Here is a 22,311-nt window from a genome sequence, read left to right on the forward strand (position 1 = left end):
TCTCCTCTCTCTCCTTCCATTCTCCTTCTTCCTCTCGCTCTCTCCTTCTCATCTCTTCTCCGTCCCTTCTCTAAAGTCCAAAAAACTCCTCTCCTCTCCTCTCCTCTCCTCTCCTCCTCCTTCCCTCTCTCCTCTCCTCTCTAGTGGTTAGTAGTGTTTTGGGAGTAGTCTCAGTGAAGTACTGTCTTAAGGTCACCGGAGTAAGGGCACTTAACTGGTGTAATAGCCCATCCCAATGGAATATTTCATGGTAAATATGTGTGTGTGTGTTTAGTGTGTTTCTGGGCTGTGGTGTGAGCAGTGTGAACCACACAAGGCCACGGGGCTGACAGGAAATGTAATGTAAGTTGATTTGTACAGGATGCAGTTTGAAAGCAGAAACCAGTCTGGCCCCAAAAGAATCATCAAACACACATCAAAAACACGCGCTCGTGCTCGCACACACACACACACACACACACACCACACCACAACACACACACACACACAACACACACACACACACACACACACAACAAACCCCCACACACCACACACACACACACACACACACACACACACACACACACACACACACACACACACACATTAAGAATATTTGCCTATTTCCATTCCTCTTCAGTTTTCATCTCCAACCCAGTCTTACAGAGGAAGTAGTTGAGGCTAGACGAAACATAGAGCAGAGGTTAGTGAAATGCAGGGTTTTTCTGGATCAAAGTTGGGCTTAGTGGTGGCGGTGACAGTGGGCCTGGCCAATGGCGGGTCGGGATCAACATTTTAGAGGCGCTCATTTTTGCCGCCATAGTTTCTTTGTTGTTTTGTTTTAAAGCTAATTTCCTGCAATTCTACACATTTTGCTGTATGGGGCCTGAGAAAAGACTTCTGTCACATTCAAATTGCGAGGGGCTGAAACTAATATTGTGCGTAGAACTTGAATTGTGGCATTTGGGAATTTGGGGAAAAATGCCGCGAGCACAGCTTCAAGGAAAATATTGCTCTTTAAAACTAGTGATTTTTTTTGCTAATTGAAGTATAAAACAGTAATTCTGCTCATAGATTATACTCCCCTGAAATGCATAATTTTTTTTGAAATTTTAGCAATTTAGATCTTTAGTCACTCTGCATGGTGGTGGGAAAATGGTAGTGTGTCATAAAGAAAGTACCCAATCCCAGTTCAAATAAATTTAAAGTTTTAAGGAGGAAATTGAAAGCCCTACCAAAAGTGACTCTGAAATGCCAATGTTATTTAAAGGACTAACCCCCGAACCCGGTCTAAATGATGGAATAACAAGAAATGTCACACAAAATTTACCAGGCAAAACCTGACAAATAACACAAAACACACACATGCTAACTATCTGCACAGATCCAATGCCCAACCAAAACACACTAAAATATCGCCACATCCTGCCACCCCACCCACCCACACCAAAAACACCCCACCACCCACACACACCACACCCCCGACCACACACCCACACACAAACAACCAACACACCCACACAGCAAACAGATCAGAACAGACAGCCTCCACACACAACGACGATCAACGCAGCGAGGAACACCAGCACCACACGGACCCAAACCTGTCATGCACCCCAACAGACACACGCAACTCAGCAGCACTGAGACCCCACGTCTTGTCGAACCCCATACCCACCCGCCACTGGAATCTAACTACACAACACTCTGCCCACCACACACCATACACTCAAAGTCCCCCTTCCTAGGCATATACACAATTAACCCGCATTCCAACTCCTCCACAACACACTGCTGCAACGCACTGCATGCGAATAGACTTCTCTATACTACAAAATAACCTGTCATCGCAATTCCGAACAACACCAGCATATACACAACACCAGCATCATAACCACAAACCAAGCATATACACAACAGCTTATCACAAACCACCAGGCCAATATACACAACACGGTGGGCAGTCTCAGTCCCTCATTATCACTTCCATGCCCCAACCTCGCGAACAGCAGATACACCCAACACCACCTCGCCCCCATATAACACCACCATCTAAATCCCGCCATCTATAACCCAACAAACGGCACTGATCCCCAGGGACTATACAACGATGGCTAGTTCCAGCATAATGAACTTACTCACACCGCCAGTGATCACTGACAGCCCGTACCGCCGAGTATCCCATCTGGCTAACTAACCCATCACCCTCCACCAATATACCTACCAACCCTCCAACATACTCTCATAACACCAAAACCCGTACTATCATTCCCACAAAACAAACCTAACCATCGCTCGCAGCAATTATACAACAATACAATCGATCCTCGGCCTCCCGTAACTCTTTGACACCCGTAAGCAGATTTATAAATAAGACCATAAGCCCTACATCATAAACACACCTAATGAAATAAGACCATAAGCCCTACATCATAAACACACCTAATGAAATAAGACCATAAGCCCTACATTATAAACATAACACGCAACCCTGCATGACATCAAGCGCAGGACCGCAATTACTGGACCGCAAACACAACCACAAACACAACCACAAACACAGGACCACAAACACTGAACCCAAAAAAGTGCTGAACCACGAGCACAAAACCAAAGACCTTATGAGGCAGGTGTATCAGGCTGGATGAGCATTCCCCATTCAGGCCAGAGCGTCTCTTCTCTTCCCCCAGGACGTAACCTCTTCCCTCTACAGTTAGATACTGTAACACCTCGTGACTCCTCCCAGAGAGGAGCTGGTCCCCAGAGACCCCTGGCCCACCCACATCACACTCACACATCATGAACGAGACAGAGAGGTAGACATGGAGGATGGAGGCGTGAGTGACAGGACACCAGAGGATGAAGATTGAAGAAGGAAGGAGGGGAGAATGGAAGAGAAAGGGGGTGAACTTCGAGTGGATTGCAGGCTCAGGAGATAGTTATCCAATCACTATCACTTTCTGGGAAACACATTGTTGCACAGTCCCAGTGTATAGTTGGGGAGTTATTTAGTAATTATCCTGTGGGCCTCTAGGCTAGCAGAGTGTTAACGAGCGCTAATGAAGAGAGGAGCCAAGACACTGAACAATGAGCAGCCAAACCTCTGACTCTATAATGATAAACAGAGGAGCTGGGCTGGTTCAGATGAAAGAACCAGGGTGAGGAAGTGCGCTCTCCCCCTCTGGGACTGGAGGGGGTGGGGACAGGGACAATAGGGACGTGGGGGTGGGGATGTTAAGTGTGTATGTTAAATGGAGGTCAACACAGATGTACCACAACAACGTTATGAGCCCTGAGAGAGAGAGAGGAGCAGATGGGGAGAACAGAACACAGATAATAAACATGCAGCAGTTATTATGGGTGCTGCAGGGAGCTTAGTGGTTAGAGCGTTGGGACAGAAACTGGAAGGTTGCTGGATTGAATCCCTGAGCTGACAAGGTAAAAATCGGTTCTTCTGCCCCTGAGCAAGGCAGTTAACCCACTGTTCCCCGGGTGCTGAAGATGTGGATGTTGATTAAGGCAGCCCCCCACACCTCTCTGATTCAGAAGGGTTGGGTTAAATGTGGAAGACACGTTTCATTTGAATGCATTCAGTTGTCCCTACAATATCTAACTGTGTTTAGGAAGACTTATGTTACAGACGTCCTCTGGGTGTGGAACACTTTGCTCTTACAGTAGATTGTGGGTAAAAGTGTTTAGGGGTAGTCTACTCTTCCAGTGGTGACATGCATGTTGGGATTCTTAGTTTTTCTCCTAATTGTTCTTGATGTGTCTCTCCATCTCCCCCCGGGTAGGGCATCAGTGCAGTGGGTTCAGGTGTGTTGAGGTAATGTGTTATTATAGTACATAGTATGATGGGGGTACGAGACCTACCTGTTCTTGATGTGTCCCTCCATCTCCCCACGGGGCAGGGCATCAGTGCAGTGGTCAGTGAAGGGGCAGGCCACGGCCAGCTTGTCCAGTAGCTTGTGCACCAGCAGGCTGGACTTGCGGCAGTTCTGCAGCATGAGATGGGTGCGGTCCACGGGGCAGAAGTCACTCTCCAGCAGGAAGCTGGTCAGACACTCCTGGCAGTAGGTGTGTCCGCAGGGCGTGTCCAGCGGCCTGATGAACGGCTGCAAACAGATGTGGCAGATCAGGTCATCGTCCACCTCGTCTCGGTACAGGTACTCATGGTTCTCCTCTATCAGGTGTTTCTGGCCGCACGCCTGGCATAGCTCCGGGGGAGGGGACTCCAATCCGCCGTAGCCAATTATTGCAGGTGACGGGAGTCGTTGTGGGGGTGCTGATGCCATCTCCATCACCATGGCAACATCAGGCACCTCAGCCAATTCAAACTCCCCCTGGCTACTCATGAAGAGGGCTCTTGGACAAGGGGGGCTTGGTATGGTGCTGTGGGGGGAATCAGTTGAATTTCATTAAATGTAAAGGTCCATGGAGCTGTACAGAGAGACAGAGAGAGGCATGGATATTTGATCACGCTGGAAGGGTGTGACAGTGTTCATAATGTCAGCGTTCTCTGAGCTGAGTTACAGAACTTGGTGTTGCATAGACACACAAGCAGGCAGACAGACAGGCACACACACATAGACATACCCTCAGCAGTGAAACATAGAGCAGGAATCACAGCCACTGTGAGAGCGGGAGACAGGTAGTGGTTAGAGCGTTGGACTAGTAACCGAAAGGTTGCTAGATCAAATCCCTGACCTGACAAATGTAAAAATCTGTCGTTCTGCCCCTGAACAAGCCAGTTAACCCACGGTTCCTAGGCCGACATTGAAAATATGAATTTCTTCTTAACGAACAGTTAAATAGTTAAATAAAAAACACCAGCAGCCCTTTCTTCTAATTTCACTCCTTTTCATTTGTGTGTTCCCCTCTGGCAGAGAAGACTGATATCGAACCACTGAGGAACTCCTTTGTTTCTCTGGCTACACACTGCATTCACATTCAGTACGTGTGTACCGTGTGGGACATAATATGTACGGTATTAGACAGCGCTCAGAACCACGACGTCATCTCAGAGTCAGGCGGTCTCGCCTGGCACACCGCCCTGAACAGATGGGGAGAGACGACTGGCATCCAAGAACCACGTCACCCTGGCAACGGCCATCTTGTTGGCAACCCTATGGCCCCTATTTCTGGAGCAACTCTTGGGTCGTCCCGCCTGATTGGCTATCACTTTGGCTGACTATGTTATACATAGTCTGACATTGACCGAAATCCACCAACCTTATTGGGTTTCAACCTTAGAATTAGAACACACATTTCAACACACTGAGCATGCTCATGTACTGCAATGTACAGTGACTAATCGAGCATAAAGTACACTATACGGTGTAAGAGATAACCTTGGCTATAGTGTGTGAGAACTTGGCGTGAGGGTCCTCTTTCACCTATAGCACACCTCTCCATCTTTGCGTGTGGTTGGGGGTCAGGCAGAACCCAGAAGGTACTAAGCCATTTTCCATGACACGTTCAATAGCCTTCCAAAGGTGATACACCTGACTGTATTCAGTAACTGCGCACACACATATACACGTGCACACCAATGACTGTATGGTGCACAATATGCACTGTACACTAACAAACATGCCCACTAACACCCAGAAACACTCATACATAAACACGGATGCAATACACATCACCTAGTTGTGAAAACACACACAGACCTTAGCTTACATAAGTGGCCTAAGAGGAAAGCTGTGAGTTATGGCAGTCATCAAATCTCTGTTTGTTTGCTTTGTGTGTCTGGGAGGAGGACCGTAGTAATAACAGCAGTCTGAACAGTACTATAATTAAGTTAAAGCTCCCTGCTGTGATGAAGTGATTGTATTATCCTGCTACACTCTCTCTCTCTCTCTCTCTCTCTCTCTCTCGTGCTCTCTCTCTTCTCATCTCTACAATCATCTCTCTATCAATTCCAAATCTATTCTCCTCTCTCTCTCCTCTCTCTCTCTCTCTCTCTCTCTCTCTCTTCTCTCTCTCTCTCTCCTCTCTTCGTCTCTCTCTCTCTCTCTCTCTCTCTGCTCTCTCTCTCTCTCATCTCTCTTCTCTCACTCTCTCTCTCTCTCTCTCTCTCTCTCTCTCTCTCTCTCTCTCTCCTCTACTCTCTCTCTCTCTCTCTCTCACTCCTCTCTCTCCACTCCGTCTCTCTCGTCTCAGGAGGGAAGCTTTCATCTCAATACAGACGGACAGAGGAGAGAAAGGAGGGAAGGAGGTTCACTGGAGCAGTGTAACACTAAATCTGAACATCTCTCCTCTCTCTCTCTGTCTCTCTCTCTCTCTGTCTCTCTCTCTCTCTGTCTCTCTCGTCTCTGTCTCTCTCTCTCTCTCTGTCCTCTCTCTCTCTGTCTCTCCTCTCTCTCTCTCTCTCTCTCTCTCTCTCTCATCTCTCTCTCTCTCTCCTCTCTCTCTCTCTCTCTCTCTCTCTCTCTACTCTCCTGTCTCTCTTTCGTGGGAGGAAGAGGTTATTAAGAAGAAGTGAGATGATTACCAGTAAGGATAGAGAGAACAGAATGTGCACGTGTAATACATGTGTAGTCTGGACAGACAACAGCAGAAGAACAATCAGCCCCCTCTAAATGAAGCCACAGAAGTTCAAGGCTACTGAAGGCATTGTTAGCAGAAAACAGGATCCCCCGTTATAGTGAATGGAAAAATTGTGATCTTCGTGGTCAATCTTCGGGTAAATAAATAAATCTTGAGAAGACAGTCTTCTTGAGAAGACACACCAGATGTATGTCCTTGAACCTTTAATTTTAAAATCGTACACAGAAGAAGTTATAAGGATAATTGAGTTGCTAATGGCAGCCTGCAGTACCCCGGTCGGCCTTCAATTTGACTTACACAATGAGAGGGGACACACTGAGCTAGCCTGCAACGTCACTTCCCGGAGTTGCTCAAACTGCATCTTAACCGACTTAATTTGGCTTCAGTGCGCTATTAAGTCTCACAAAGGAATTAAGTGTCACGTGATCAATGGTTTTGTCCATTCATATATACAGTCATTGAGTGGCACACAGCTGACAGCCATGACAGGCTGAAACATGACCAGGCTAAAGCCCTATTTATAACCTCACCTTCCAATTACCAGACCTACAGGATTAATAAGAAAGATAAATTAACCAGAGCCCTTATAAAGTAATCAGTCTGTTTGGACTTTCTCCATTGGCTTTTGTTCACACCATGTTTAATGAAAGAGAAAGTGCTGTTTGTATTAAAAAACAGACAGTATCGTCATCCATTTTCAAGTGACAAGTTCTTTGTGTTGCCAAGGTAACCTTTTCCCAACATTCAGGGAGAAAATGCTATGAATGATGGCAAAAAAGGGTTCACATCTATGTCCATACACTATATACTGTATATAAAAGTATGTGGACACCTCTTCAAATTACTGGATTTGACTAATTCAGCCACACCCGTTGCTGACAGGTGTGTAAAATTGAGCACACAGGCATGCAATCTCCATAGACAAACAATGGCCTTACTGAAGAGCTCAGTGACTTTCAACATGGCACCGTCATAGGATGCCACCTTTCCAACAAGTCAGTTAGTCAAATTTCTTCCCTGCTAGAGCTGCCCTGGTCAACTGTAAAGGCTGTTATTGTGAAGCGGAAATGTCTAGGAGCAACAATGGCTCAGCCTCAAAGTGGTAGGCCACACAAGCTCACAGAACAGGACCACCGAGTGCTGAAGCGCGCAGCACGTACAAATCATCTGTCCTCTGTTGCAACACTCACTACTGAGTTCCAAACTGCCTCTGGAACCAACGTCAGCACAGGAACGGTTGGTCGGCAGCTTCATGAAATGGGTTGCCATGGCCGAGCAGCCGCACACAAGCCTAAGATCACCATGCAAAATGCCAAGCATCGGCTGGAGTGGTGTAAAGCTCGCCAACACTGGACTCTGGAGCAGTGGAAACGCATTCTCTGGAGTGATGAATCACGCTTCACCATCTGGCAGACAAATCTGGGTTTGGCGGATCCCAGGAAAATGCTACCTGCCCCAATGCATAGTGCCAACTGTAAAGTTTGGTGGAGGAGGAATAATGTTCTGGGCTGCTTTTTATGGTTCGGGCTAGGCCCCTTAGTTTCAGTGAAGGGAAATCTTAACGCTACAGCACAGTGACATTCTAGACGATTCTGTGCTTCCGTTTGGGGAAAGCCCTTTCCTGTTTCAGCATGACAGTGCCCCGTGCACAAAGCGATGTCCATACTGAAATAGTTTGTTCGAGATCGGTGTGGAAGGACTTGACTGATCTGCACAGATTCCTGACCTCAACCCCATTGAACACCTTTGGGATGAATTGGAATGCCGACTGTGATCCAGGCCTAATCGCCCAACATCAATGCCGGACCTCACTAATGCTCTTGTGGCTGAATGGAAGCAAGTCAGCAATGTTCCAACATCTAGTGGAGAGGCTTCCCAGAAGAGTGGAGGCTGTTATAGCAGCAAAGGGTGGGACAGGCTCCACATTAATGCCCATGATTTTGGAAAGAGACGCTCGACAAGCAGGTAACCACATACTTTAGGTCACGCTGTGTGATATTTGACTATTTTTTGCAGTTGTAAGGAAAAACCAGTAAATGTAGACAGAGGCCAGAACTGCTCAAAGGAGACAAAATCCCCATTTAATGGCTCATGGATAAGAACGGCTCACACACAAAGCACATTACACAGACATTCATACAGTGCACAGATATTCTCTCATAGACATGTTGGTTACTGTGTTTGTCCAATGATCCTGTGACACACTGTGAGTTGATTAGCTAATAATCATCCAACCCAATGCTGACTCAGCTCATTCCCTTACGGCCCTGGTTGAAAAACAACTCTTTGAACAAGGTGAGTGTGTTTGTGTCAGCATTTTAATGTCTGCCGTATACTAGTGCGTAGCTCTGTAAATGTGTCCCATGCTCCTATAATAATGTAAACGAATGTAGCTTATGCACATCCTACTAGCTAGCCCAACAAAAGGCAGTACAGTAATCTGACGAAGACCCTAGATTGACCTGACAAATCCAAACCTTTCAAAAGCACACAAATTAAAGTTCCATCGCAAACACATCCTGTCCCACACCCACCCTGAAACAAACTGTAGGCACATAGAACACATGCGGGGGTCAGAGTATCATTTGACATTGTGTATGTCATGTGAAATAGCACCGCATTAACACGATATGGATGCTACAGTGATCATAATGAAGGTTCCATTTACAGTTTGCCTTTTCAACTAAAGTATGCCTGGTTCTCCAAGGAGTTACCAGTGCACATAGGTAGGGCATGGTATGTTATCCCTAGCACATGCAGGTCCACACAGCAGGCCTGCAGGCTCAGTGTGTTGTCTGAGAGGGAGGGGCAGGCACGGCTGTTCAGAGGTAAAACATTCCACAGACCCATGTTTCTCCTCAAAACACACATGCTCAGAGCAGGAACCCGGGACCTCATTTATAACCGTTGCGTAAATTTCACACATAAACTTGGCGCATGCCATACATACACATGTTTCCCGTTATCAATCAGACCTGGAACTAATTTGGAACTATTGTTATTAGGCCACGGCAGTTTCTAAAAGAAAGAGCAGCAGCAAATTTTATCAAATGTTTTTTGGAGGTGTTGGCGGAATGTTTTAATCTTTTGCTGTATTTGGCAAATGACTGTGACAGTTTCTAAAATAAAAAATAAGGCAAATTGTTTTGGAGTAGTCAGCGCAGAACGTTTGAATTCAATTTTGCATCGACTTTTCCCCAACCTAAACATGCTGGACTGGCCGCGAATTCTGAATTACAGTACTAGGGTTGGCCTCTCCAGTCCTGTTCTAAATAAGTTTAGGACCTATTTGACTGGTCGAGAGTTTTTTTTGTCACCCTTGGTAAACATCACGTGGCATTCCACAAGGTTCTATTTAGGGTCCAGTACTGTTCAATTTATTTATGCTACCCCTTGGCAGCATTATCAGAAAACACAGCATTGATTTCCACTGCTACGCAGACGATACACAACTTTTAATTTCTGTGTCACCAGAAGATTTTAGCTTCACGGATACATTATTAGACTGTATTAGTGATTTAAATACTTGGATGGCTCACAACTTCCTCTAGCTAAACAGCTTTGTTGTGAATTTCCATGAAAACATTTTTTTTTAACAGCCAATTGTTGTAGGATATCCAAGGATTGTTAATGTTGGAACCAAAGCAAAGAGAGAGAATCTGGACGCACATTTTAATTCACTGGCAATAAAGATAAAATACCAAGTATAAAACCTAGGTATTATTTTAGATTCTGAACTCAATTTCGGATCATACATTAGGAATGTGCCCAAAATAGCTTTTTGCCGCCTGAGGAACATTGCCAAGGTGCGGCCGTTTCTCTCTCAGGCTGATACAGAGAGACTCACCCATGCTTCTATTACAAGCAGACTTGACTTTTGTAATGCTCTCCTGTCTGGTCGACCCAAGAATGCCATTGGTCAACTGCAAAACATACAAAATACTTCAGCATGGGTACTGACCACGACTAGACAGAGACCACACATTACATCGGTTTTAAGTTCTCTACACTGTGAGTTTTAGAATTAATTTAGAATTAATTTTAAGATGATTCTATTGTTTTTTAAATCAATCCACGATTGTGCACCCCAATACATGTCAGACATGCTTTTAAGTTATGTACCCAGTAGGTCCCTCAGGTCCTCTGGCACTGGCCTTTTAACTATCCCAAAGCCTAGGACCAAGAGGCTTGGAGTGGCAGCCTTTAGTTATTATGCCCCCAGCCTCTGGAATAGCCTGCCAGAGAAGACATTTTTGAAAGATATCTTAAAACTTCTCTAGGATAGGGGGCAGCATTTTTACGTTTGGATGAAAAGCATACCCAAATTCAACTGCAGCTACTCATCCCCAGAAGATAAGATATGCATATTGTTAGTAGATTTGGATGGAAAACACTCTGAAGTGTCTAAAACTGTTTGAATCATGTCTGTGAGTATAACAGAACTTATTTAGCAGGCGAAACCCCGAGGACAAACCATTCAGAATTTCTTTTTTTGAGGTCACTCTCTTTTCAATGGATTTTCATTGGGAATACAGATTTCTAATTGACGTTTTGTGTCGCGCCTGCAGGGTTGAAATATGCTTATCTCTCTTTGTTTACAATGGTGCTAACTCAGATAATAGCATTGTTTGCTTTCGCCGAAAAGCCTATTTGAATTCTGACATGTTGGCTGGATTCACAACCAGTGTAGCTTTAATTTGGTATCTTTCATGTGTGATTTAATGAAAGTCTGATTTTTATAGTACATACATTTTTTTTATAGTACATACATTTTTCCGGTAAAGCACATTGTGTTGCATTCCATGTCTGAAATGTGCTGTATAAATAGATCTTGATTTGATTTTATACTTAGGCTACAGTGGTAGCATAGCCTACATAGAACTACGTCAATGTAAAATGTCAACTGTCCGTTCACTGTCAATTCAACTGTGTATTATAAACCGCACTGCCTATGGGATTGCATACAGCAAAACTTTAAATACGTAACCTATCTATTTCCTACGCTCGTAAGCTGAATTAAATGAGACATGCGCATGGGAATTTGTTGTATTGCTACTTCGGGAAAATGAACCCATAACAGCCAGAAAATGTGAGGAATATTCTGCAATGGTTAGGAAAACAAAATAAATAGGAAATAGATTCCTATGTATAATTATTTTAGATTCCAAAAATAAAACACATAGATTTTTGCTTTTCTCATTAACGACAAATGTTTTTATTATTATTATTTATCTTTTTTTTATATGCTTATCATCATATCCCCCATTTGCACTAGATACTTACTTGCCTGTTTGCAATACGATACTTCAACAACTACAAAAATGTGCTTACCTATGGTCTAAAGTTTGTGTGGAGGACATTCTCACGCCAAATAACTGGCACACACATGTTTTGGGGTATATTGCTGCTTATGCAGCATTTATAAATGAGGCCCCTGGTGATTATAAAGCTGATGAATAATAAGAACCAAATGAATAATGAATGTGTCACACTGCAGATAATCATGACATGTTGTGGTTAAGGGACACAGAAGGAGACTGTAGGCTACTCATAACGACTGCACAGAGAAAATGGGAATAAGCACTGAGCACAAGATACAATGAACACATGCACACACACCCTGTAAACACACTCTGTCAACACAAACCCATACTGTACAAATGGTTTGGTTTGAAGTGTGTACACATATGAAGTGTATGCACACAAATATCGAGTGTATGTACACAACACAGGCAAAGTACTTGACACCTGTAATGGATAGGATGAGACCTACATTTGGTCCATGAAGGATGTAGGTTAGCCTATGCAACATAATATGTGTTAAATATGTGTATATGTGTATATTCATCCTGTATATTATCTTATTCCCATTTTCTCTGTGCAGTCATTATGAGTAGCCTACAGTCTCCTTCTGTGTCCCTTAACCTCAACATGTAATGGTTATCTGCATTGTGACACATTCATTATTCTTTTGGTTCTTATTGTTCATCAGCTTAATAATCACCAGGGGCCTCATTTATAAATGTACATAAGATTTAATTCCAAAACGCTATATTTCAATTTTCAGAAATGTTGGTAAATGAGCTTTTATTGTTTAAAGAAATTATGAAAGAGATTGGTGTGTTTTTTCACTATCTAATCATGGCATTGGGTTTTTCAATGACATACATGTATTTGTTTAAAATCTATCACTTGATGGTTTCATTTCAGAGAGACAAATAATCATGTTTTTTGCAAAATGCTACATACTGTATCCGCCTAACTCTCAGAGAAATAAGTAGTACAGCTAGGTTTTACAAGGTCAAATGTAACAAATAACTAAATTCTTTATAAATAAGTGTACAAATTATACATTTGTGACATCAATATATAAAAAAATTATTCACAAAAATAATTCAATACAGTAATATGAGATCTGTATGTAAAACTTTTACATTTCACATTTTAGTCATTTAGCAGATTCTCTTTTCCAGAGCGACTTATAGTAAATGCATTTATCTTAAGATATCTAGGTGAGACAACCACGTATCTCAGTCAAATATACAAGATACGAACATTCCATTGCAGCTAAACAATGGATGTGTTTTGCAAAAAAATTAACATTTTCATACACATCTGAAATCTGTTAATTAAACAGCAATATTTTAAACACACATAAGCAATAATTTTCTGATGAAAAATTTGAAAAATGTGGAAAAACTGTCTGATATAACATTTTGGAAATAAAGTCTTCATAAGTAATCAGTTCATCATTATCTACCCAGGTGGTCGAGATCTAAGGAACTCTAGCCTACTACATGTACAACTACTTTTAGAAGCACCCGTAAACAAAGAACTTAGATACGAGCAAAGAGGCTTCCCAGATATAGAAATATATCAAATACAAATATAAAACATCTACACCCTGTCCATCAAAGTTCTCTCTATCCTCTCTATCTCTATGATCTGAGTGTCTATTAGAAATCTCCACAGATCTGGTGCTGAGTCTCTCTCTCTCTCTCTGAGCCAGACCTCTAAATCTGACTGCCCAGTCTTGGACAACAGAGCTCAGGGCAGAGCAGAGGAGCAGGCAGCCATGGAGCTCTTTGGAGCGGCTCTAACGGCTCAGAGTCTGTCTGGATCAGCACATAGTTACTCACACTCAGACGTTCAGGTCACTGATCACAGATAGAATGGATAAGTTACTTTACAGACACTTACAGACACAGGCAAAACATAGGGAGAGAACATGTCTGACATCCACTCACACAGACACAAACTCGCAATGCAAGCAGCATTCAAATGAATCTCTTAAAAGTACACAGTATGAGACAATACACAGACTGTCAAGTAGACTACTCCTACTTACTGTAGCAAGTCAAACTTTAGCAAGTAACAGTGATACAACATCCAGTACAGTCTGTACAGTTCCGACTACAGGGACAAGAGCTTGCAGGACTCACAGAGCGATGTTCACTTCAGGCAAAGCAGCTTCACCTGGACAGGTAATACTTACGAAATAGGGTGTAACTCTAGACCTGTCAGAGAGAGAGCTACAGAGGGAGAGGGGGACGGAGGGAGAAAGAGAGTAGGCAGGTGAACTGACAAAGGACTTTGTCCCGGTCACAGCGTCTGTTGATTGGCTGGTGGAGTTTAGCCGGAAATGTTAGCCGGCTGCCTGTCCTGTGAGAATTCTGGGAAAGAGAACAGGACAGAACAGAGTCAGAGAGTTCTTGGTGTGGTGTGACGACCTAGAGCCTGCTGCTCACGTCAGGAAGCTGATCCAGGTGACCAGGAAGTGGCAGAGACAGGCAGGGCCAGTACAGAGGTAAACAGAGAAGTGGCCAAACCTGCTCTGGGAGGAAGGGAGGGAGGATGTGAGAGGCTGGGGGAGAGAGGAGGGTGGGGGAGCAAGGGGGGGAAATAAAACTAAACAATGCATAACCAAAACGAGAAATCTTTTGTTTATTGTCAGATAATGAGGGATATTACAGATTAATTGCAGCTCTTAAATCTGTGCTGGGCAGGCTCGGACAGGGCTCCATACCACCTACACACAACATGAAATAACACACACTAGACCAACCATAACAAAATCCTGTTCTCGGAGTCACATGGCCACTACTGTACTACAGAGGCACTGTTCTAGCATGTTCCTGAACAAGGCAAATCATCACCTCGTAATCTGAAGCAAATAACACAATGGCAGCTATGCTAACCAGAGACAGACTGCATACGGCTAAGACAACAATACCTCAGTGTGTGTTGAGGTGTGTGTGCAGTGCAAATGAATACAGATATTACACCAGGGGGTTGGACAGCTTCCGGTGATTTTGTTGTGGTTTTCCTGCTTTCTGACAATAGCTCCTTTTTTCAACCCACAAAATGACCTGTCTATGTGTGTCAGAGTGTAAAAAACAACTGCTATCCTAAGTTCCTGTTGTGGTTTTCGTGCATAGCCTGCATCACAGTTTTCTCTGTAAACCCAGAACATGAGCCACCTACAGGTGTTTCAGTGAGACAGACAGAGACTTGAGACTTAATGATGTATTTAATCGTGAGTCAGAGTATGACACATCTGATAATTGATTGAGATTGCTGAAGGCTCTTCAGCTGCTAGCCCTGGGATAATTAAAACCCCACTCACTTCTATTGTATGTTCTAGCTAGTCAATGTTTTCTTTTATTACAGCATTTGGAATAGGGCTGGCATTGGACAGGCAAAAGTTTATCCTTCAGTCACACAATTTGCAGTCAGTATTTTTTGGCAGCTTCCCCGTTCTGGAGTCCCTTAAGTTAATGGAAGTGGGTGTGTGATTAAATAAAAGTAGGCATGTTTGTGCTTAAAAAATGACATGTGTACATCTATCTGTGGTTGTGTGTGTGTGTGTGTGTGTGTGTGTGTGTGTGTGTGTGTGTGTGTGTGTGGTGTGTTGTGTGTGTGTGTGTGTGTGTGGTGTGTGTGTGTGTGTGTGTGTGTGTGTGTGTGTGTGAAGCTAGAGGTGGGATCAAGTCATTGTTTTACAAGTCACAAGTAAGTCTCAAGTCTTAGCACTCAAGTCCCAAGTCAAGTCTCAAGTCCTAAACTTTGAGTTTCGAGTCCTAAAGTCATAATGTGCTCTTCACCAAATGTAATACAATTCATATTTTTTAACAAGAGTAGTAGTTAGTGTATTACTTTTACGCAAATCATGAATGCTTTATATTTTATTACTCTCCAAATAAACTTTATATTCCATGGAAAATACATGGTAGCCATGAGAAAGACCCCCCCCCATAGTGATTGACTAACTATCGAGGATTGCTATGGGGCGCAATCGGGCGATGTAGGCTTGTACACAATCGCCCAACCTTACACAAACACACACACACACCACACACACACACACACACAACACCACACACACACACAACACACACACACACACACACACACACACACACACACACACACACACACACACACACCACCTCTGTTGTGTGGTTACAGTAGGCTAACGTATGCAATGGTATAATTGACATACGTTAATAATTTGGGTATCATCTTTCCAAGGGCTCATCTGAATTCCCCGCCGACGTTCCTCTGCACTGCCACGCACAACCTTTTCTCAGCTGGCACAATTTGATTGGCTGCTGTCCGATTCAAACTGTAATCCGTTAAATGAAGAGTTGATGTGCTGCACACTTTTTTTAATAGCATAATTTTTTATATTTGGGCTTGGGATGGTATCAAGTCAGTTTGAGTCATAAGGCTCAAGTCCAAGTCAAGTCACGAGTCATTGGTGTTAAAGTCAAAGTCGAGTTGCAAGTCATCATATTTGTGACTCGACGTCTGACTCGAGTCCAAGTCATGTGACTCGAGTCCACACCTCTGGCGTGTACTGTAGGGTTATCGTGCCACAAAGCACCAGTAAGTATATGGTGCCAAATAAGTAGGACAGAAATGGTACAGAAACCCAATCTATTTACGGCAGCCGCTAAATCCATCAAAAATCCTCCCCCATCAAAACAGAACAAAACAAAGGAAATTCAAGAGATGACTGTATTCAGGAACGCACACGCACACACACGCACACACACACCACACACACACACACACACACACACACACACACAACACACACACACACACACACACACACACACACACACACACCACACACACACAGCACACACACCCACACAATGCACACACCACACACACACACACACACACACACGCAACAAGCCGCGTTCGCAGCTTGCGCAGGCAGGCAGGCAGGCAACATCAAAATAGACACTGTGGCACGCAACCAAAGTGACCGTTTGTGCAACCTCACAGTAATCTTGTCGCCTGGCAGAATCACAGCAGAAACTCCACAAGTGCATCTGTTTAAAGCATCAAATAATTTCTAAGTGTTTATGCAGATTTCCAGGTCCTTTACATAACAGATCCAGCCATTGAGTGGAGTTTAATGACCAAGACCAATTCACGGTATTTTGAGAATGGCATCTATACATCACATTTGATTGTGTAAGTGTCTCTGTGTTTAAATGAGCTGCCATCTGTGCATGTGTTTCAATATGATAATTTCTCTGCTATATCTCCCTGCATCCTTCTGCTGGCTTTACCCTGAAGCAAAGCATTTTTTGGGGTCCTGGTCAGTAGCACCTGGATGGGAGATTGGATGCTGCGGTGGAAAAGGTGGTGTAGGGCCAATAGAGCAGACTCCTTCCTCTTGTAGTCAACAGGAGTCAATTGCTCCCCTGGGAGGAGTTAAAACAAAGACCTGACTTTCAGAGATCATTAAAACCTTTTAATGCAGTGGGCTAAATCAGGGTCACACAGAGTGTTTTTTGTCGTCTTAAACAAATCTTCTTTGAAACAAAAGTATACACCTCTCACACGTGTTTCAGAAAAAGAAGGCACCCGTACAATGTCAGATGAAGAGTTGAAGTGTATTCCATTTTGAGTTTGCATCTCAATATTACACTTTATATGCATCACAGAAGACTGAAATATAACCACACCGTTTGACATAAAACACTGGATCTTCTGCATGAAATACAAAGTTTATTAGTTATAAAAAACATTATTAACATTCCACCCATGAGCCCACTAGAGGGCGATTTGGTCATTTTACTGCAGGAAAGGGTTTAAATAAATCACAGCACTTGTTGCAAGACTATGTGACTACCTAAAGTAATCCTCCTTAGCTTCCTATTGGCACAATTAGCCCCTAACCACTAACCACTAACCCCTAACCTCCCCACAGCATCTCTTCACCAGGTAATTGTTGTAAATAGTTTTCCCAATCTGTGTACCTGGTAGGATAAAAGTAAACACTGAAAAAATGTGCCTTTTGGGAGTTTAGATTGGATCTCTTCATCAATGATGTCCGTTCTTGGATTGTGTTTTTTCGCAGTCAACCACCTGTCTGTTTTTAGTTAGCAACCACTCTGCGAAGAGACAGAGTCATTAGATAATTTATTTTGGTACTGTCCATATGTACTGTAGCTTGCTTTTGGTCACAGGCCCAGGAATGGCTGAAGAGTTGCAACATTTATCTGGAGCTAACTCTGCAGACAGCACTACTGGGTGATTTGAAAATTCATAGTCAATCGATCAATAATATAATAATACTTTTAGCAAATAAATGTATCTTTAATTTACAATCTGTAGAAACTATGAGAATAGAAAGGTTCAAAACTTTTGTAAAACATCAGAAGACAGTTGAAAAATACATGGCAAATAGAAATAGATAGCTGGGAGGGGTTGAATGGAGCTGAAGGGTGGGACTAATAACAACAAGATAACTAATGTAAAATATACCGTGTCTGTAAAATGTATGTAGGTTCAGAACTTTTGGCAAATAGAAATCAAACTGGATGGACATCAGAAATGGGAGATGGGAGAGGTTGTGGGTAGAGGAAGGACAGGACTAAAAACAAACAAAATAGAACTATTGTAGAATAGATTGTGTCAGTAGAATGCATATAGTATGTATAAGCTGGAGGTAGAAGCCTAACTGTTGCTGTTCGTTTGTTTACTCTAATTAGGGGATGGGTGGTAGGGTTAGTGGAAAATAATAAAGGAAAATATATTTTCAAAAGATATGTGTGTCATGACGTTGCCCTGTTGGGGAGGTTTATGACCCCCCATAAATACCTTTCCCCCTTTTTCACTTCACTCCACAGAATGGACTCTTGGAAAGCCCTTTGTTAACATAGAGAGAGTATTGTAACATCAAAAGGTTGGGGACGGAACAATATTTCCAGTAGAAAGTATCCGTTGTTACTTAAAGAATATGATGTCTGATCAGTTGTCGTCTGAGACATTGTTACTGATGATAGGACGACATAAACTGTATCTTGGAAAGTCTACACATTATAGTTATCAGATTCACATGGAATTGTTGTGAAATTTAAATGTTTTAAATATGAAACTATTTGTGAAAAGATGAAATGTAATTTTAATTAAAAAATTAAAAAATTGTTTTCATAAGTAAAATATGCTCGATCAGTGGCAACACTCACGTGAATAGGCATTGGTTGGAAATGATGAACCAACCCCGTTTCTACAGTTCTATAAGAGCCCCCATAACCCAATTCACGGCGAACTAAGCCAACCTCAGCGTAAGCTCTGGTTGCGAATGGTTGAATGACTACAACCTAATGCAATTAACATTGTGTTCTCGATGACGTGAGGACTGATGTTTATACGTTTAGAAGGGCAAATTTCAAAGCGGAGGTGACGATCGCCACGCTGGAAGGATGAATTTGACTACACCAGCCAGAATATAGCATGAGCTTATAGTATGGCTACATGGTATGAACTTTGAACTATTATTCACTATAGAAGTGATACATCCTAGACGTTGAGTTATCAGCAGCAGCTGTAAACGTGCGTGGCCTTGGAAAGGATGAACAATCTCTTCAGAACAACAGAGTAATACAACGTATCCGTTCTACCACAAGACGACAGGGTACTACAACGTATACGTTATACCAGAAGACGACATACTACAACATATCCGTTCTACCACAAAGACACATACCACACAAATATCCGTTCTACCACAAAACGACAAGGACACACATATCCGTTCTACCACAAGACGACAGGTACTACAACGTATTCGTTCTACCACAAGACGGACAGCGGTACTACAACGTATCCGTTCTACCACAAGACGACATACTACAACATATTCGTTCTACCACAAGACGACAGGGTACTACAACGTATCCGTTCTACCACAAGACGACATACTACAACATATCCGTTCTACCACAAGACGACATCGTACAACATATCCGTTCTACCACAAGATGACATACCACAACATATCCGTTCTACCACAAGACGACATAGTACAACATATCCGTTCTACCACAAGACGACATACTACAACATATCCGTTCTACCACAAGACGACATACCACAACATATCCGTTCTACCACAAGACGACATACCACAACATATCCGTTCTACCACAAGACGACAGGGTACTACAACGTATCCGTTCTACCACAAGACGACATACTACAACATATCCGTTCTATTTCACGACAACACATGACAACGTATCTCCCAGAAATATTCTTCAAAGGACAAGGGAGATCTCTGCTGGGCAACCCAGCCTTCCATCTTCGACCAATCTATCGAAGTGCAGCTCAGAGTAAATATATTTTTTGCATTTTCATTTTCCGAATGGGCGGTTATTTAGAATGCATAAGATTCTGTATTTATGATGGCATAGCTTCATAAGGTCTGATAGAGACACAATCCTTTTGTTCCTCTGTCTTCCCATGCTTTCACTCAAGCCCAACCCCCTTTCTTTGTGTAACCAGCTGTCATATCGGTTTTGTCCTCTGGGGACGTTTTCTTTAATGACATAATTAGTAATCAATGTTTGATCCATCCTGTGTATATGCAATTCTGTGTGATTATTTAGGTATTTAGTAAATAAATAATTAAACCAAATGTTGTATTGCTGATTCAACTTGTTAGCCAGGGTTTGTGAAGATAACTAAGAATTAAGTAAGTAACTAAGTACTATGTTCAGATGAGACTGAATAAAGTGACGATTAAAAATGGACTGCTATTGACATAAAAGAGTACCAGGTCTTTAAGAGTTTATTCGGAAGACAACAACTCTATAAACATTATTCCGTGGTGCCCCGACTTCCTAGTTAATTACATTTACATGATTAGTTTAATCAGGTAATATTAATTACAGAGAATTGATTTTATAAAATAGCATGTCATATAATTTAATCCATAGTAAAGTGTATATATACAGTACCAGTCAAAAGTGTGGACACACCTACTCATTCAAGGGCTTTTCTTAATTTTTAAAACTATTTTCTACATTATAGAATATTAGTGAAGACATCAAAACTATGAAATAACACATGTAGTAAACAATAATCGTGTAGTAAACAAAAAATCTAAATTTATTTTACATTTGAGATTCTTCAAATAGCCACCCTTTGCCTTGATGACAGGTTTGCACACTCTTGGCATTCTCTCAACCAGCTTCACATGGAATGCTTTTCCAACAGTCTTGAAGGAGTTCCCACATATGCTGCGCACTTGTTGGCTGCTTTTCCTTCACTCTGCGGTGCAACTCATCCCTAACCATCTCAATTGGGTTGAGGTCAGGTGATTGTGGTAGCCCTGCTGGTTAAGTGTGCCTTGTATTCTAAATAAATCACAGACAGTGTCACCAGCAAAGCATCCCCACACCACACACGTGGAGATCATCCGTTCACCTACTCTGCATCTCACAAATACACGGCGGTTCGAACCAAAAATCAAAAATTTGGACTCATCAGACCAAAGGACAGATTTCCACCGGTCTAATGTCCATTGCTCGTGTTTCTTAGCTCAAGCAAGTCTCTTCTTATTATTGGTGCCCCTTAGTAGTGGTTTCTTTGCAGCAATTCGACCATGGAGGCCTGAATCACGCAGTCTCCTCTGAACAGTTGATGTTGAGATGTGTCTGTTATTTGAACTCTGTGAAACATTTATTTGTCCTGCAATTTCTGAGGCTGGTAACTCTAATGAACTTATCCTCTTGTAACGATAGTCTATGTCGTCCTCCTCATTGGACGAGGAGAGGCGAGAAGGATCGGACCAATATGCAGAGTGGTAAGTTTCCATGGTAATTTAATAGACACGGAAACAATATGCGATACAAAATAACAAATGAAACTACCGTAACAGTCCCGTGTGGCGAAACACTAACAAGGAACAAACACCCACAAACCACACGTGAAACCCCGGCTGCCTAAGTATGATTCTCAATCAGGGACAACGATTGACAGCTGCCTCTGATTGAGAATCATACCAGGCCGAACACAAAAACCCCAACATAGAAAACACACATAGACAACCCACCCCAACTCACGCCCTGACCATACTAAATAAATACAAAACAAGGGAAAACAGGTCAGGAACGTGACAGAACCCCCCCCCTCAAGGTGCGAACTCCGGGCGCACCACCTAAAACTCTAGGGGAGGGTCTGGGTGGGCGTCTGTCCGCGGTGGCGGCTCTGGCGCGGGACGTGGACCCCACTTTAACAATGTTTTTGTCCGCCTCCTTAATCGCCCCCGTGGCCTCCTCCTAACAACCACCCTCCATATCAACCCCACTGGACCAAGGGGCAGCACCGGACTAAGGGGCAGCGCCGGACTAAGGGGCAGTGCCGGACTGAGGGGCAGCGCCGGACTAAGGGGCAGTGCCGGACTGAGGGGCAGCACCAGACTGAGGGGCAGCACCGGACTGAGGGGCAGCTCCGGACTGAGGGGCA

The 22,311-nt window shown here is 43.1% G+C and overlaps 1 protein-coding gene across 2 annotated transcripts in view; it reads right to left on the reverse strand.

Moving 5' to 3' along the window:
• Positions 1-14,219, reverse strand: part of lnx1 (ligand of numb-protein X 1) — a 72,489-nt gene extending 58,270 nt beyond the window's left edge. Inside the window, exons 1-2 of one of the 2 annotated variants that reach the window (XM_023999300.2) lie at positions 13,883-14,219; positions 3,856-4,374 (exon numbers count right to left, since the gene is read on the reverse strand). In XM_023999300.2, coding sequence (XP_023855068.1) covers positions 3,856-4,374; positions 13,883-13,923 — 560 coding nt within the window. In that variant the 5' untranslated portion in view covers positions 13,924-14,219. Of the gene's footprint in view, positions 1-3,855; positions 4,423-13,882 lie in introns of both variants that reach the window. The other variant, XM_023999301.2, reaches the window with a different exon arrangement.
• Between the last annotated feature and the right edge of the window lie 8,092 nt (positions 14,220-22,311).

The sequence above is a fragment of the Salvelinus sp. IW2-2015 genome, linkage group LG13 (genome assembly GCF_002910315.2).
Source record: "Salvelinus sp. IW2-2015 linkage group LG13, ASM291031v2, whole genome shotgun sequence".
Lineage (NCBI taxonomy): Eukaryota > Metazoa > Chordata > Actinopteri > Salmoniformes > Salmonidae > Salvelinus > Salvelinus sp. IW2-2015.